General features: G+C 31.1%; 1 protein-coding gene across 1 annotated transcript; it reads right to left on the bottom strand.

The window, feature by feature from the left end:
* Positions 1 to 374: 374 nt before the first annotated feature.
* Positions 375 to 14,369, bottom strand: LOC143081002 (uncharacterized). Its single transcript, XM_076257234.1, has 12 exons — positions 14,292 to 14,369; positions 13,329 to 13,462; positions 8,993 to 9,788; positions 7,828 to 8,082; positions 7,022 to 7,184; positions 6,469 to 6,516; positions 5,831 to 5,875; positions 5,239 to 5,280; positions 4,563 to 4,607; positions 2,680 to 2,724; positions 910 to 1,119; positions 375 to 475 (listed from the first exon to the last, which is right to left on the bottom strand). The coding sequence occupies exons 2-12, from the start codon at positions 13,391 to 13,393 to the stop codon at positions 375 to 377; spliced, it is 1,815 nt and encodes a 604-aa protein (XP_076113349.1). The 5' UTR covers positions 13,394 to 13,462; positions 14,292 to 14,369.
* Between the last annotated feature and the right edge of the window lie 1,532 nt (positions 14,370 to 15,901).

The raw sequence follows: 15,901 nt of genomic DNA, 5'->3' as shown, positions 1-15,901 counted from the left end.
TTAAGCAGAAATATCAGGAGGGTTTCAAGCGAAAAATATGTTTCTTTTTTTATTGGCAAAATAACCCTCCAGAACATGCTATATCTAATCAGAATGAGATAACTCGTATGGTTGTTTTTATAGTCACATCATTGATTTGATAAAAAGGTTTCTAATTTATTCTTGACAAATAGAATACCAATATTTTTATTGTTCAGGTCTCTTAAACTTTGAATTCTCCAGAAGGCATAGGTTTTTCTTATTGTCTTATTGTTGAAGACCGTACAATGGTCTGTTTGTTTAAAACTTGTTTAATGGGCTTTTCTGAATGGTTGTCTCATTGACTATTACACATCATGTCCTTATATTTATATTTCTTTTCAAAATGATTTTTTTTATGACCAACCTTTAGCTGATCCTATTAAAGCTTTGCCTTTTCTTGTCCGAGATTGAGAAATCATACCATATTTCTTCTGAGTGTTAACAATATACATATCTAAAACATAAAAAAGTAATGAAAATAATATAATTGAAGGTTCTTTTTAAAAATAACACTATAGTATAAAATCATTTAAAAAAAACCTAGTCATTCAAATAAGTTTTGAAACTGTGAATATCTGCATCATGCTCTGATATTTGCTATTAAATGTTTTTCTTATGAAAAACAATGCTTCCTTTTTACATGATATTCTCAAGAGCTAAACATGCTTAAGTAAAGGAGATCCCAGAAACATAGGTCTGTTTAATATCTTGGTTGGTATTATTTTTGTTTTTTCCCAATGTTCTTTGCTTTATGGGGTTTTTTTTTGACTGCCTTTCTGTACCTTTCAATATATTTTCAACCATTTAGATTAAACCTTTTATATCATTTGAAAAATCAGTTCCAAGGGAAGGTGTCAATGCCATATTATAGATATTTAGACTGATTACCTTCTAATACTTTGAGAGTATTTAAAACAAGCAGCCATGCATCTGTACTAAAGTATGGCTCTGCTGCAGTTTGTGTTTCTGGACACAACAACACATCAGTATAACTGATCAACTGTTCTGGCTTTGTCTCCACCTCTTCTTCTTCAATTAAGAACATTCCTGATTCTGCTCTTAAAACAGCATCTGAATCAGCCATGTGATGTAAAAACCCTAGAACAATATCATTCAAGTTTATAGGTGAACATTTATAAAACTGTCATTTCAAATTATTCATTTACAATGTAGAAAAGAGTGGCCTTCCATAGTATGTTTTACTTTTAGGCATCTATACACAACCTTTACTTAATCAAGTGTGGTAATACCAAGTTTTCCAAATAAATAAAGTAAAATGTTGATATGACATTAAAAATAATCCAAATGTTGAAATTAATATAGCAATACTTCTGCAAAATATTTAAAGTCAATGAACCATGACCAAAAGTGCAATATGCCATTTCATCTCAGTGAAGATGAGATAACCCAAAGTTAAAACAAGTGAAACTGTGAGCTACTGGAAAATGTTAATAGTGTAAAAATATGCATGTAAGTGTTCAGTGAACAGGAAGTTGTTGAGTGATAAATTTGAAAACGCAGCACACAGTAAAGCTGACTCATATCAACCAAAATTTCAGAAATCCTTGTAATGTAGTTACTGAAAATTGTGATGAAAATTTTCAACTTGGATGTCATGTAATAACTTGAAATGATGCAAGTGTTTGGTAGATGGGAATTTGTTGCTTATGAATCTGACAACACATCACATGGTATAGCTGACTCATATAACCCTGAAACCAAATTTCAGAAATCCTTGCAGTTGTAAAGCAGTTCCTGAGAAAAATTCAAGGAAAAATTATTCATGGGAATGAGCGACAGACAGACAGAGGGAGAAAAAATTGAAAACAACATGTATACCCTAACTTTTTTAAAGCAGGAGTATAACAACTGCATACTAAAATCTTGCCATAAGTGGTTCCCAGTAAACTTGACTAATAAAAAAAATTAACAATATTTCAAAACATGTAAAGTTAGTTTTTATGTGTTAAAAATATTTTCACTTCAATCGCATAGTGGAATTAACTATTTGTGGATTCTTATAAATTCTATATAACTTTTGGACTATTTCAAATCTTGGTCTATTTCTGAAATTTATTCTTACATACTTTTGATTTTTTAACCCTGTATGCTAACATTGCATATGTGAAATTTTAAAATTGTTTGTATGTACATTGAAAGACAAATACATGTGACGTATAAAATTTTCTGACGTCAGACACGCAAATCAATGAATGTGTTTGTAGATAGATGTTTTTGTGTTCTGTTAAATTGTTCCTTTTAAAATTGTTACATGATGATGACTGCTGTACCCATATTTTGACTATTTTATTGATTGTGTGTCTGTTTAGTTAACGCACCATTGTAAATATAACGGAATTTGATGAGACTGTCATCAAAGTGAGAGGGTTAGCACTGTAAAACCAGGTTTAATCCACCATTTTCTACATTTAAAAATGTCTGTACCAAGTCAGGAATATGACAGTTCTTGTCCATTCGTTTTTGATGCGTTTTGTTATTTGATTTTGCCATGTGATTATGGACTGTCCGAATTGATCTTCCTCTAAGTTCAGTATTTTTGTGATTTTACTTTTTACAAACAATTGAACAGAAAGCCATGGTTGTGTAATGTAATATTTTTAAGAGTGAATCTTGCAAGAATAATTTTACAAAACTTACCACTTAGTTTCATTGAAAATGATATACCCAGGGAACTTTTGGTACCTGCAATTACAGAACTGTGTATAATAATAGGGATAATATTGTAAGCCGGTCATTAGAAAATGTTTCTCCTTAAATAATAATAAAAACATTGCATCTTGTCTGTCTGCAGAATTTTAGAAAAAGCAAATTTGATGGACAGCATCACTGCTTATTAATTAAAATCACTGTACCATGACTAAGGACAGAGCCATAAAACAGTCATCATTTTGATATGTACTGATAGCAGTGGCGGATCCAGAAATTTTTGTAAGGGGGGCCTACTGACTGCCCTAAAGGGGGGGGGGCTCCAGTCATGATCCAGTAATGGATCTGCCTATGGATAGTAATAGATGTACCACTTAAAACTATGCAAAATATCTTTTATTTTATCAGTAGCTCCTATCAAACTGACTTAACAAGAAAACTTAACATTCAAAATCATTGGACCATATACTAAGCAGCAGGGCCTCTAACAAAATTGCAAAACTGATATTTTCTGATAGACATGCAACTTTATACAAAGTATCATTGATCTTTCACAAGAAGATCCTGTCAAACTGACTAAATAAGAAAACTTTACACTGAAAATTTATACTTAATTCAAAGTCACTAAACAAGAACCTTCAATCGATGGCATGGCCTTGAAATAATCTTCAATCTGATGTGTACTAATAGTAATGCAAATTCAAAAAAAAAATCATTGATGTATCTAAAGTTACTCTTATCAAAATGACTAAGACAGAAAACTTTACAATGACCTAAGGGCAGGGCCTGGAATAGTGTACTGCTATGTACTGATAGTAATAAAACTATTAGATAATAACATTGATCTTTCAGAAGAAGTTCCTTTCAAGCTTACTTAAGCAGAAAACTTATCACTGAAAATTTCGCATTAATTGAAAGTCTTTTTTCTTCAAAATACAGCAATAGACTCCTATAGGTAGGAGAGAAAAAACAGAGCCCACAACCTTTTAAATTAATTAATTCAACTTTATATACAATAACTTTACTTAATGAGAAGCAGTTCTTATCTAACTAACTTTGTTTCAGGTGTGACAATTATCATAATCACTATAAATAAAGTGTTCCTAAAAAGTGATGACTAAGTAAAAATAAAATATAGGGTTTAAAAATCCCATTTATCAAAAAAGAAATTGTTAATCTGTTTTTAATATTTGAAAATTTAAAAATTAGAACATTTCACACATGCATGTAAACTTGATCACATACAAAAAGATTATATTTGATATTGGGAACTCTAAATTAATGCTAATATACTGGGTGACAAGTGTGGGAACAAAAAATAGAAGGATTTCCTGGAACAAAACAGTTTTCTTCATTAAGTATTTCAATTTACGTGGCCAGTCATGTTGAAAAATAAGAGTGAAATATAAAATAGCAGACTTTAAAAAAATTGCAAACTCTTTTGAACTGCATTTAAATACTGAAAAGGATTTTTCTAAAGGGTGTAAAGAGGAGTACAAGTAGAATACACAATTACAGTAAACAGTATATACATGTAAGACAGAAACATTAAAACAAAAGTTATCCTTGATTACTGTTTATAACCTACGACATCCTTGCACTCAGTCGATTAAGAGCAACGTTAAGAAGTAACATTAAACATTTAATTGGTGTGGTTTGAGGGGAAATTTTACTATTTACTAATGAGTTTGTCGTGTAAAGAGAATATGAAGCAGTATATTTCCCCTAAGAATTGTACAGATCTAATGTTTGATGTCACTTCTTTACTTTTATCTTAATTGACCGAGTACCTGGATGTCGTAGGTAACCTGTCGAACAATAATATAAACCAGTCAAAAGTCGGTAATATGAAAATAGTCTTTTGTCTAACATACCATTAGATGAAAAACTTGTAGTTCCCAGAAACGAAGTGGTAGCTGCTAAAATAGAACATATTTCAGTATATAAATGTGTCTATAACCACAAACTGACAAATCATTTTTATAGTTCATTTTTATGTTGCACTGTTACACCACTGTGTCCCCGGTTACGGGGAGGAATGGGTTCGGACTAATTTATTAAACCCCACCACATTCTGTTCAATGTTTTTTACATTAATTAGGCAGTTAGTATTCTAGTTTTGATTATTTTACATTTGTAATTTTTTTTTATAGCTGATTATACTATATGGGCTTTGCTCATTGTTGAAGGCTGTACAGTGACACATAGCTGTCAATTTCTGTGTCATTAATGGTTTCTTGTGGAGAATTGTCTCATTAGCCATCATACCACATCTTCTTTTTTTATAAATATACTGTTCAAAAGTTTCAAAGTAAATTTTAGAAGTACAATGTATAACAACTTGGGATGGCATCCAAATGATCTACAGGGAAATGATATGCCAACCCAAGAAAAATGCATATCATATATCATTGACTTACATTTAGTGACACTCCTTAAATTGACTTACTGGAAATTTTCACAACTGTTGAAAAGCCAACGACAGATTACAATATCAGCATGCCATAGTTTGACTTCAGTGACATTTATTGTAAGTGAGCCAAAACTTACCACATTCTGCTCCTGTCAAAAATTGATCTGTTGAATCAAGGTCTGAAGAAAAAAATACCTATGTTTTTTAAATAACAAGTAAAAAGATATGCAAACAAACTTTTATTTTAAAATTACTAAGGATTTCATTTTAATGAAGGAGATTAATCATTTAAGCAGCAATATATGATATGGCACATTTCTGCAATCAACAATTTTGGTGTGTTCAAATCTCTCTATTTCTTTAATATTCAATGTACAGGTTAACATATTATTCTGTTAGGAAAGTGAATCCACCCGATAGAGATTAATTTTACATATAATTAGGTAGCAATGAGAACAAACTTTTTGGAGTACTGATGTGATTCTTTTCAACTGATTGTTAATGAGTTTGTTCTATCCTTTCAACGTTACACCAAGTTAGGAGGGGTGTCAAGTGCTTACAAACATGTTAAACCCTGTCACATTGTTTTAGTGCCTCTCCGGAATCAAGAGCCTGTAATCTAGTAAATTTCATTGGATGCCATCTACAAAAACTGTTTAGTTTTTTTTCTGTTTATTGCTATAACCCTTACTCTGGTTGCTTGTTATCTATTTTAATCACAAAACTTACCACTGCTTCTTTGAGATGAGGATGTATCCACAAAATCTTGTTCATCTGAAAAGCACATTACATTTCTTTTAATTTCTAATTGTTCATATACTCAAAATTAAAAATTAAATAAAAATGTTTCCATGCTCCCACTTATAAATACAGCAAACTCTGCAATTTAGTATTTACAATGGAACATAACACAAGAACAGCAAAAAAGACCCCACCAAATATCAAACTTTGTCTGCATTTCATTTGGTGGTAATAAGCATTGTGTATACTTTTTATTTGTTTCTAGTTATAAATGAAAATAACTTGAGAACTGTGAAAGTGACAACACCCAAATTCAAACTTAATCTGAGTTTGGTGGTAATAATTAGCATTGTGTATAAGTTTCACAACATTTGGTTGAAGGAAACTTAAAAGTTAAAGAACTGAAATAACTTTTGGGACAGACAGACTTACAGAGGAGCAACGGTAAATATAAAAGATCTATCAAATAATCACTATTCTCTTGTCTTTCCCTAAATCTCAGCTGAACAAAAATACAGTCATCAGTATTATATCAATTTTCAAGGGTTAATATGGAATTGTAAGAAAAAAACTGATTTAAAAAAAAAATTGTCTTTTCATTGTTTTCTCTTGTTAACAAAAATTACCATCCAAATTTGGAGTTGAAGATATGGGAAGCCTCTTGTCTTTTGATGCTGAAAAAAAAAAGATAATGAAAATTCCAATTAACTGTTAAAAGATGCCATAGGTCGATATGTTAATGCTTTAGGTTATAGTTCTTAAAATGTCAATATTTCTTTATGCCACAGATCTATATGCCAATGATCTATGCCATAAATCTACATTGTATATGTCAACTTTTTAGGCCATAGATCTATATGCCAATGTTTTAGGTAAGAGATTTCAGATCTTTTACACAACGCATGTTGTGTATTTAAATTGAAGAAAAGTATTATTTCAACAAATGATTCTTATAAAAAAAATATACAAAACTTTCGAATTTATATTTTTTTCAATGAATATGCAGAAAAGGAGACATATTTGGAGTTCACCTGATTTTCGATTGAAAAATGGTCCCATATTAAAGGACCTAATTGCCAAAGTTTTGTCCAGAAATTCAGTAGCATTTGGAAAGTGTTTAAAACTACTTATCATTAAAAAACAAAAACAAATATTTAAAAAAATAAATAAAGAACTTACAAAACACCAGCCTTTCCATTTCTTTATCAGTTAAGATAATCTGCTTGTTATTACAATCAGTGAAATGAAACCAGGTGTAATTCCCTGCAAGTTGTTTCTGTCCAATAAAACCCTGAGTACACTTTGTTTGGAACTTTATATTTAGTGTTACATCTTTCCTCAACTGAAAAAATGTCAGACATAAACTAAAAATTGAATGTCTAACATAATTTTAATCTGTTGTTAGTGTTCTATTTCAGGTTAAGGGGTCATTACCAATATACGCACCAATAGATCATACTCAATTTAATTGCAAACTTTCCTTTTCTATGTAGCAAAAAGTAAAATCACAAAAATACTGAACTCCCAGGAAAATTAAAAACGGAAAGTCCCCAAGTAAATGGCAAAATCAAAAGCTCAAACACATAAAAAAAATGAATAACAAATGTCATATTCCTGACTTGGTACAGGCCTTTACTTACGTAGAAAACATTCCAGCATGCATATGGGGCACATATCTCCTAGTTGATATAATATTCCAGGGCTTGTTTTTGCTATCATGAGTTGATGCACTATTTAACCAAGAGTTCAAAATGGTGAAGATGGAATTATTCTGTTGTAAATTGTATGGATGCCATCAAGAGTTAATTGACTGTTATTGAATTTTTGTTTCAGATGATGACAGATTTGTTCCAAGATTTGTATTAATCCTAATCCTGTCCTTTTTTCACTAGAAGTGTAGACTGCATGTACAGGTTTACTGAAATAATTCGTTATGCATAAACTATGCTGCATCTTACTACATTCTAAAAGTTAAAAAAAAATACCTTTTTTGGCTTTGATTGCTTGCTTTGACACAAGTAGTTAAATTTCTGCCAATCTTTTCTTTGAAGGTTGCTACATGAGAGATCGATGAGACAAAATAATGCATCTTCTTCCTTCAAACCCTTTAACCCATCAAATTTTGAAGCCGGAATCTTTCCAGTGCTTTTTGAGCATATATTCTTAAACAGTTCATAGCATTGATAGGAAAGTCCAGTTGCAAGGAACCTCAGCATGCTTTTGCTGTCTACTGCTTTTTTCTGTGAAAATACAGAACAGTCATTGTAGTTAATTACAAATGATTTCATATATAATTTTTTCTCATGGCAGTTTCCTAAATTCATGCATGGAGAAGGCACTTCGGAATTTAAATATTGGTGAGTGTTTTCATACAGTGAAATGCTCAAAAATTATAAAATTGCTTCTTCAGATGTTTACTCCATTTTGAAAGTACCTTCCTGGGTACCATGCATGATTTATGGAGCAGACTTCAGTAGAGTAGTCACCTTTTTTAAACAAAACAGAACAAAATTTGAAACATTTTAAGTTTTCAGTTGATACCTTCACGATGTTCACTATGCTTCTAAGATACACAATGTTAAACATCTATAGGTAAAGCAGATACATGCAGGAATTGCTAATTATTTTTTTTCTGATCAAATATAAAAAAAAAACATTACTGTTGAATTGAAAGTGTCAACTATAAAGACAAGTATGCTTAAGCAAACAATCTTATAATATAAGCATAAATTGGTTACTGACTGGGCTACATGTAATTGTAGATAGTAATATAAATTATACAGACTCATGCTTTCTAAAAAATGTTCTGGACATAAATTGTAACTTACAAAAATTTCAACTTGTGATACTTGTTTGAATTGGTGTTGTTTTTGATTGAAAAGCTGATGACACAGAGATTTGTCTTGCCTGTATGTAGTATTGAGTAGTTTTATGTTTAAAGTTTAAAACTTTGATTTGATTTGGCTTGATTTTAGACAATTTTGTTGATTTCTTTTAAGGCAGATTACTTCAATTGTTAACATTTCCCTATCAACTTTGTTTGGTCAAATAGAGCATAAAGATTTTCTGCATGAACATAAACCAGATCCATTCATATTTCTTACTTCAACTTTTAAAAGATCTATATAGATGCAATTAACTGTTACTTACACCTTGCAAGTTAAGTAGAGTGATAAATACATCCTTAAATTCTTTAGGAACTGTAGGTGGATCAGCATGGGCTGGTGTGCCTGTCATGGAATACAATCGACGCCTCAGTACATCAACCTTCTGAAAATCAGAGAACTTCACAAACGATTCAGTGTCCTCATTTCTGCTGATTCCAAGCAGAATTGCTTCATTTTCTGTTAAACCACAGTATATGAAAACTCCACGATGCCTAAACAGTTCGTCTTTTGTCTGTCTGTATGCCTCTTTTTGTGCTTTAATACTGTGGTTCCCATCCACTATATATACCTCATAGTTAGAAAAGTTTTCTTCTTTGTAATCAACTTTATCTATGTCAATAAGGCCAATTATATTTGGAGCATTATCAACACTTACAGAATTTTTTTCAACCATTACATTCGCCATTTTTTCAACAAAGTTTTCATCAGCTTCTCTGACTTTGAACCTTTTTGGTGGTTCTTTTAAAGTAAATATGTCTAGGAATTTGAACCCAATTGCTTTTAAACTAATACTTTTCATCAACTGTTTTCTGTTCAACCTTGTGGACTCATCATTTAAGCTTTCATCCTTTGATCCTTGGGAAAAATTGTCTTCAGCATGTTGAACATCCAAATGTTTTATACTGATAGCTCTTTCTGGTAAAATTTGTGACAGTTGTGTAACAAAGGGGTTGTCTTCATTTGAAAGGTTATCAATGTTCTGGACCGGCTCATTGTAATACTCATCATCTCCTTCTGATTGCTCACTACTAGAAGAAGATTCTTGAACATATCTTTCCCTAAAACACACCCAGATATATATAGGAAAAAAATAAGGCTGAAAAACACCAAAAACTAGTATCTATATTCATGGATATCTGTGAAACAGTGAAACCAGTAGGAAACTATGGAGAACATTTTTTGAACAATTTGATGTTTTAATAGACAAAATGTGAATATTCATATTGAATATAAATATGTCATGCATTTTCAGCCTTTTAAGTGCAAAAATCAAGCTTTTGGTTACCAGATGTAACTGACAAGGAAAGGTAACACCCTTCCACCAAAAGGTTCATTTTTGTCAAGCTTAGGTGGTCAAGTGGTCTAGACCATCAGGCATAGACCACTGCAGTGTGGTGCCACGATATCTCAGTAGCATGAGTTGGAATCCCAGCCAGGGAAGAACAAAAATTTGCTTCCACTAATTTACAGATCTAACATTGTTGGGCTGTTATTTAGACGAATAATATATGGCAGATTCCATATAAGAAAGAGAAACAACTCCCATAAGCATGCTAGGCAAAAGTCATCAGCAATGAACTTCTGTTTTTGAATACATGCTTTACTAATAAAGATATTTAGACAATTTGACCAAAAAAAATTATAAGCATCGTCCTTTTTAAATAAACTATATACCATTGAGATGGGAGCCATCTCTGTGGGCCCCACTGTCAATAACGTGGGGTAAATAAGTTGTATGGATAATCTGATACAATCTTCACCACAGGACACGGGGTTGTCAACTGAAACCAAAGTTTTTTTTACCTTGACCTTTGACCTAGGAAGTTGTACATACATCATGACAAGCCCTCTGGTGGTGGTTAAAATGGATGTCAAGTATAAACTTTGAAATCATAACAGTTATCTAGATATGGAGCGGACACGATCTTCACCACAGGACACAGGGTTGTCAACTGAAACCAAAGTTTTTGACCTTGACCTTTGACCTAGGAAGTTGTACATACATCATGACACACCCTCTGGTGTTGGTTAATAAACATGTTAAGTATTAAGTATAAAATCATAACGGTTATCTAGATATGGAGGGAACACGATCTTCACCACAGGACACGGGGTTATCAACTGAAACCAAAGTTTTTTTGACCTTGACCTTTGACCTAGGATTTTGTACATACATCATGACACACCCTCTGGTGTTGGTTAAAATGGATGTCAAGTATAAACTTTGAAATCATAACGGTTCTCAAGATATAAAGCGGACACGATCTTCACCACAGGACACAGGGTTGTTAACTGAAACCAAAGTTTTTTTACCTTGACCTTTGACCTAGGAAGTTGTACATACATCATGACACGCCCTCTGGTGGTGGTTAATAAACATGTAAAGTATAAAGTATGAAATCATAATGGTTCTCTAGATATGGAACGGACACAAAGTTAAAGTGTTACAGACGGACGGACAGACAGACTGATCACTATAGGGCGACCCGCCTAAAGGCGGGGCCCTAACAAAGCCTTAAATATTATGTTTCTGATATAAGATTTGACAGACTTTATTATTTCTGACATAAGATTTGACAGACTTTATTTTTTCTGACATAAGACTTGACAGACTTTATTTTTTCTGACATTTATTTATAAGATTTGACAGACTTTATTTTTTCTGACATAAGACTTGACAGACTTTATTTTTTCTGACATAAGACTTGACAGACTTTATTGTTTCTGACATAAGATTTGACAGACTTTATTTTTTCTGACATAAGACTTAAATTTGACAGACTTTATTGTTTCTGACATAACATTTGACCGGCTTTATTTTTTCTGAAATAAGATTTGAAAGACAAATTGAGTTTCTGACACAAGATTTGACAGACTTTATTGTTTCTGACATAAGATTTGACAGACGTTATTGTTTCTGACATAAGATTTGACAGACTTTATCATTTCTGACATAAGATTTGACAGACTTTATTATTTCTGACATAAGATTTGACAGACAAATTCAGTTTCGGACATAAAATTTTGACAGACTTGATTCTGACATAAGATTTTTCATACATAAGATATTTTGACAGACAATTTATATTTGACTTTTTTCTTTACTGACATTGGAAATCAAATCCTAGTTGAAAGTCTTTTTTAAATTTCCTGGAAAATACTGCAGCCTAGCATCTAACAAGATTTCACCACAGGTCAAATAACTCTTAACTGTTAGCACATTCAAATGTTTCAGACGAAAGAAAACAAGTTTGACAGATCTTATGTAGGAAACATATAAGTTTAAACTATTGCTTGAATAAAGTTAAATGAAAGAATCAACATGTGTTTTTTCTTATGCACAACTGATTTACAGTTTTAACTGGCATATATTGGAACCAACAATGATTTTGAAAGTTTTTACAGAGATGTTCCTGAAATAAGATTTATTGACAGACACTGAGCTATAAAGCAAGATATTTGAAAGTGAAAAAAATATATATATCACAGATGTTTTGACTAAAAAAAAGAAACAGATTTGGGAACAGTAATGTTTGAATAACCAGACTACACTAGTTTTAGCAGTATACAAGTTTCAACATAAAGCCTTGCAACACATAAACATTGTGTAAAAAAATGGGACCAGGGAGTTAATTCCGTCAAAATTTTGGCATTTTTTCAACTTGTTTTAATCATTTCTACTTTAAACGGAAAAAATCATATACATTTTTATAATTTTATCTAATATCATTATTCATCAAAACATTCACAGATTATCTTTCAAATAACAGTATTTATTATTTTTATTTATTTATTCATTTTGACAGACATTTCCATTTTTTATATGGAATCTGCCATATATATATAATCTATATATAGTTGAAAAAAGAGGATATTGGGGAAACATTAATGACAACAAAATCTGTACATGTACAGGAAAAAATCACAATTTTATTACTGTTCTTCATCTCAATTTCATAGTGAAGCCTGCAAAGCGAAGCAAATCTCTCACCTCACTGCATGTATACTGTTTTAATAGATCTTAATATATTATAACAAACATCAAATTCATTAGCCATCTGCCAGTAACTGCAGAAGATCCCATTTTGAATTATATAATTTATCATATGAGATTTGCACAATAAGAAAACAAAAAAATAATATTTTGCATCTTACAACATGTACATTGAGGTACATAATATCGAAAATAATAATGCACAAAATATCAGACGGGAGTGAGACCATGCAGACAGGATTTGTATTGAAATTACATGTTTGTTTAAGCAGTCAACTTGAGCATGATGGCTATTTTGAAAATTCTGACACTGGATGTCACAACTGGACATGGTAATCTATTAAATCTAACAGCATAGCAACTTTAATTGTGTTCTGGTTAGAAGTTGCAGTGTTACAGACAAGACATTATTTGTAACATAAAATTGGAAGCACAGATGGATACACAGACAGTCTGATCACTATAGGGTGTTGAAGCCCTTATAATTTGTTTCTTGTTAAAAGACTAAAAATTAGGAGTCAACTTCTTCATTGTCAAAGAATGGTGCGCACAACTATTTATTTTAAGAGATTATATATATCAAAATAATAATAATTATAGTAACCTGTCTTTTAAGAATTCTCCAGTGTCGAGCCAGAACTTCAGCAGTTTCTTTGTATCATTTATCATTAGACCAAACAAAGTTGTTCCTGTGAATTTCTTTTTATTAAGCTTTAATACTGATGTCCCAAAATTCACCTAAAATTATATTGTAAATGGCTAATTTAATCAGTATACTGTAAATGCCTACTCATGATAATAAATAACAGCAGGCTCACAAGAGCCTGAATTTGCTCACCTGTTGTTTCTATTATCTTTCATCTATATAATAAAAATAAGAAGTTGTGGTATGATTGCCAATGAAATAAACTTCTACAAGAGACTACATGACACAGAAATTAAAGGCTATATGTCACTGTACAGTCTTAAACTATGAGTAAAATAATGATAGCATAGTTTTACATATCTATAGAATATTGGTACTTGCATATATGTTTAAATTTCCATCATATGTTCCTATCCATTACAGATTTTTGGTAAATCAAACTAAGAAATTAGCTTAAAATCATCTATTAAAGGCAAAAACTCTAATATTAGGGTGATTTTCAGTCATTTGACTTATATCTGTAGATCTGAGGTAGCAATACACAATTAGGTGTGTAGTTTCACAAGTTATGGCCCCTGTGCATTTTTCAAATATGAAAACTTTTGTCACACAAACTTTCTGGTTCAATTTTAATCTTATTATCCAACTGTTTATTGTATATAAACCTTACTTTGCCGTACAGTTCTGCAATTAACACTTTTGCTCAATCTTTAAAATAAAAACCAAAGACTGATTTTCATAAAAAAAAATAAAACTTGGCCTAGCAGATGTGCTTAAATAGTTATTTCTAAATTTAAGAAGCATTAAGACATGCACATTTTAATGGAGAAAACAGTACATCATGATCATATTTCACGATGACAACGAAATTAGTAAGTGAGTGGTTTTCTTTAAAATCAAAATTGTCAATATAAAATGTACCTGTATTTTCTTTATATCGTCTGTACATTCTGATATACATGTTATATGCTGTACATGTGTTTGTAAATTAGTAAGAGACTGATCTGAAATTAATGTGTTATAAATCAAAATAACATTATTTTTATTGACATGATTAGAAAACATTATTCTTTAAAAAAAAACTTTTAACACTGTTATAGTATATAAAAGGTTATCAATTCAACACAATGATTAGATCATTGAATAATGTTTTATTGGTATTAATATTGATTTTGTTATCAGTAAATTAAAAGAAGACTAAATATTATTGTTGTATACATATATACATTCATAGATCTACAATCTGTTCATACCTGTATTTTGGCATTGCACAAGGTCATGTTTTTCTTTGTCACTGTTTATTACCTCTTTACACTAAATCCATTGAATGTTGGATGTGTACTGATGGATAATTTAGTCTTAGACTTTTTTAATTAGTTGTTTGTGGCTTTGAACTAGCTGTCAGTTAGAATGTGAGTACTCTCAGATATGTACCAAGTGATTTTATGTTGTTGGGATATACAAGTATCTGGCCATTCTGTTTTCGTTAGATGTATTTTCATTAAGTGGCCTATTTGTTTTGTTAATATAACAATTTTTACATGCATGGTGAAGACATGCTTAAAATGTATTTCAGCAATTCTCTTCTAAAAATAACTTGTTTAACGGAATAAAAAATCAGATTTTTTAAATTTTGGTTTTTTTTTAAGAAAAGGCTACTGAATTTTATGTGAAAACTTAAAAATCTAGCTCCTTTAAAGATACTGCTGATACAGTTATAACTTGCGCTTTTGTAAATTTCCCCCTATAAAACCCCATAACTCAGAAAAATAAAAACTCACCATGCTAACATGTATGATAAACAGCTGCATCATGAGCGCATGATACGCGCGTCACTTTTTCAAAGAATGAAGTTCAATTACTTCTCAGTGTCATATTTGAAATTGATGAAAAAACAATAGATATAAACCATTTACCAAAGTTTCATGAGAATTGCTGAAAGCATTTTTGAGTTATTGTCTGTAAACTGGAAAATCACCCTTTTTAGATGAGTAAAACCCCATTACTCAGAAATGTAACATCTAAAATTTTTAAATTCTAACGGGAACTTACATCAATAGATATAAACAATTCACCAAAGTTTCATGAAAGCATTTTTGAGTTATTGTTTGAAAACTTCAAAATCCCCCTTTTTTATGAATAAAACCCCGTAACTGGGACATGTAAAATCTAAAATTTATAAAAATCAAAAAGGAGCTCATGTCAATAGATATTAAAATGCACCAAAATGGTGAAAGTTCTAAAAAAAGCTATCATTATCCCTTATGGGCCAGGAAATACTACGTGCCACCTTACGTACATGTAGGAGCACTTTTGTAGATTTCATACAATAAATTGAAATGGATTGGTTCCATTCCTATAATCACTGATAATGAATTAAATTTAGGCCAACATTAAAAATATCTTTGTTTCCCCTCACCCGACTGAGGTTGTTAGGGTATGGGTAGGTAGGTAGGCAAATTATTTTATTTTATTCCTTGATATGATTTTCTATATTGAATTTATATAAAATTCAACAGGTAAGACCCAAG

Source organism: Mytilus galloprovincialis, chromosome 6 (genome assembly GCF_965363235.1).
Source record: "Mytilus galloprovincialis chromosome 6, xbMytGall1.hap1.1, whole genome shotgun sequence".
NCBI classification, from domain to species: domain Eukaryota; kingdom Metazoa; phylum Mollusca; class Bivalvia; order Mytilida; family Mytilidae; genus Mytilus; species Mytilus galloprovincialis.
The sequence above is the reverse complement of the archived record's forward strand: the minus strand, read 5'-3'. Positions and strand labels throughout refer to the sequence as shown.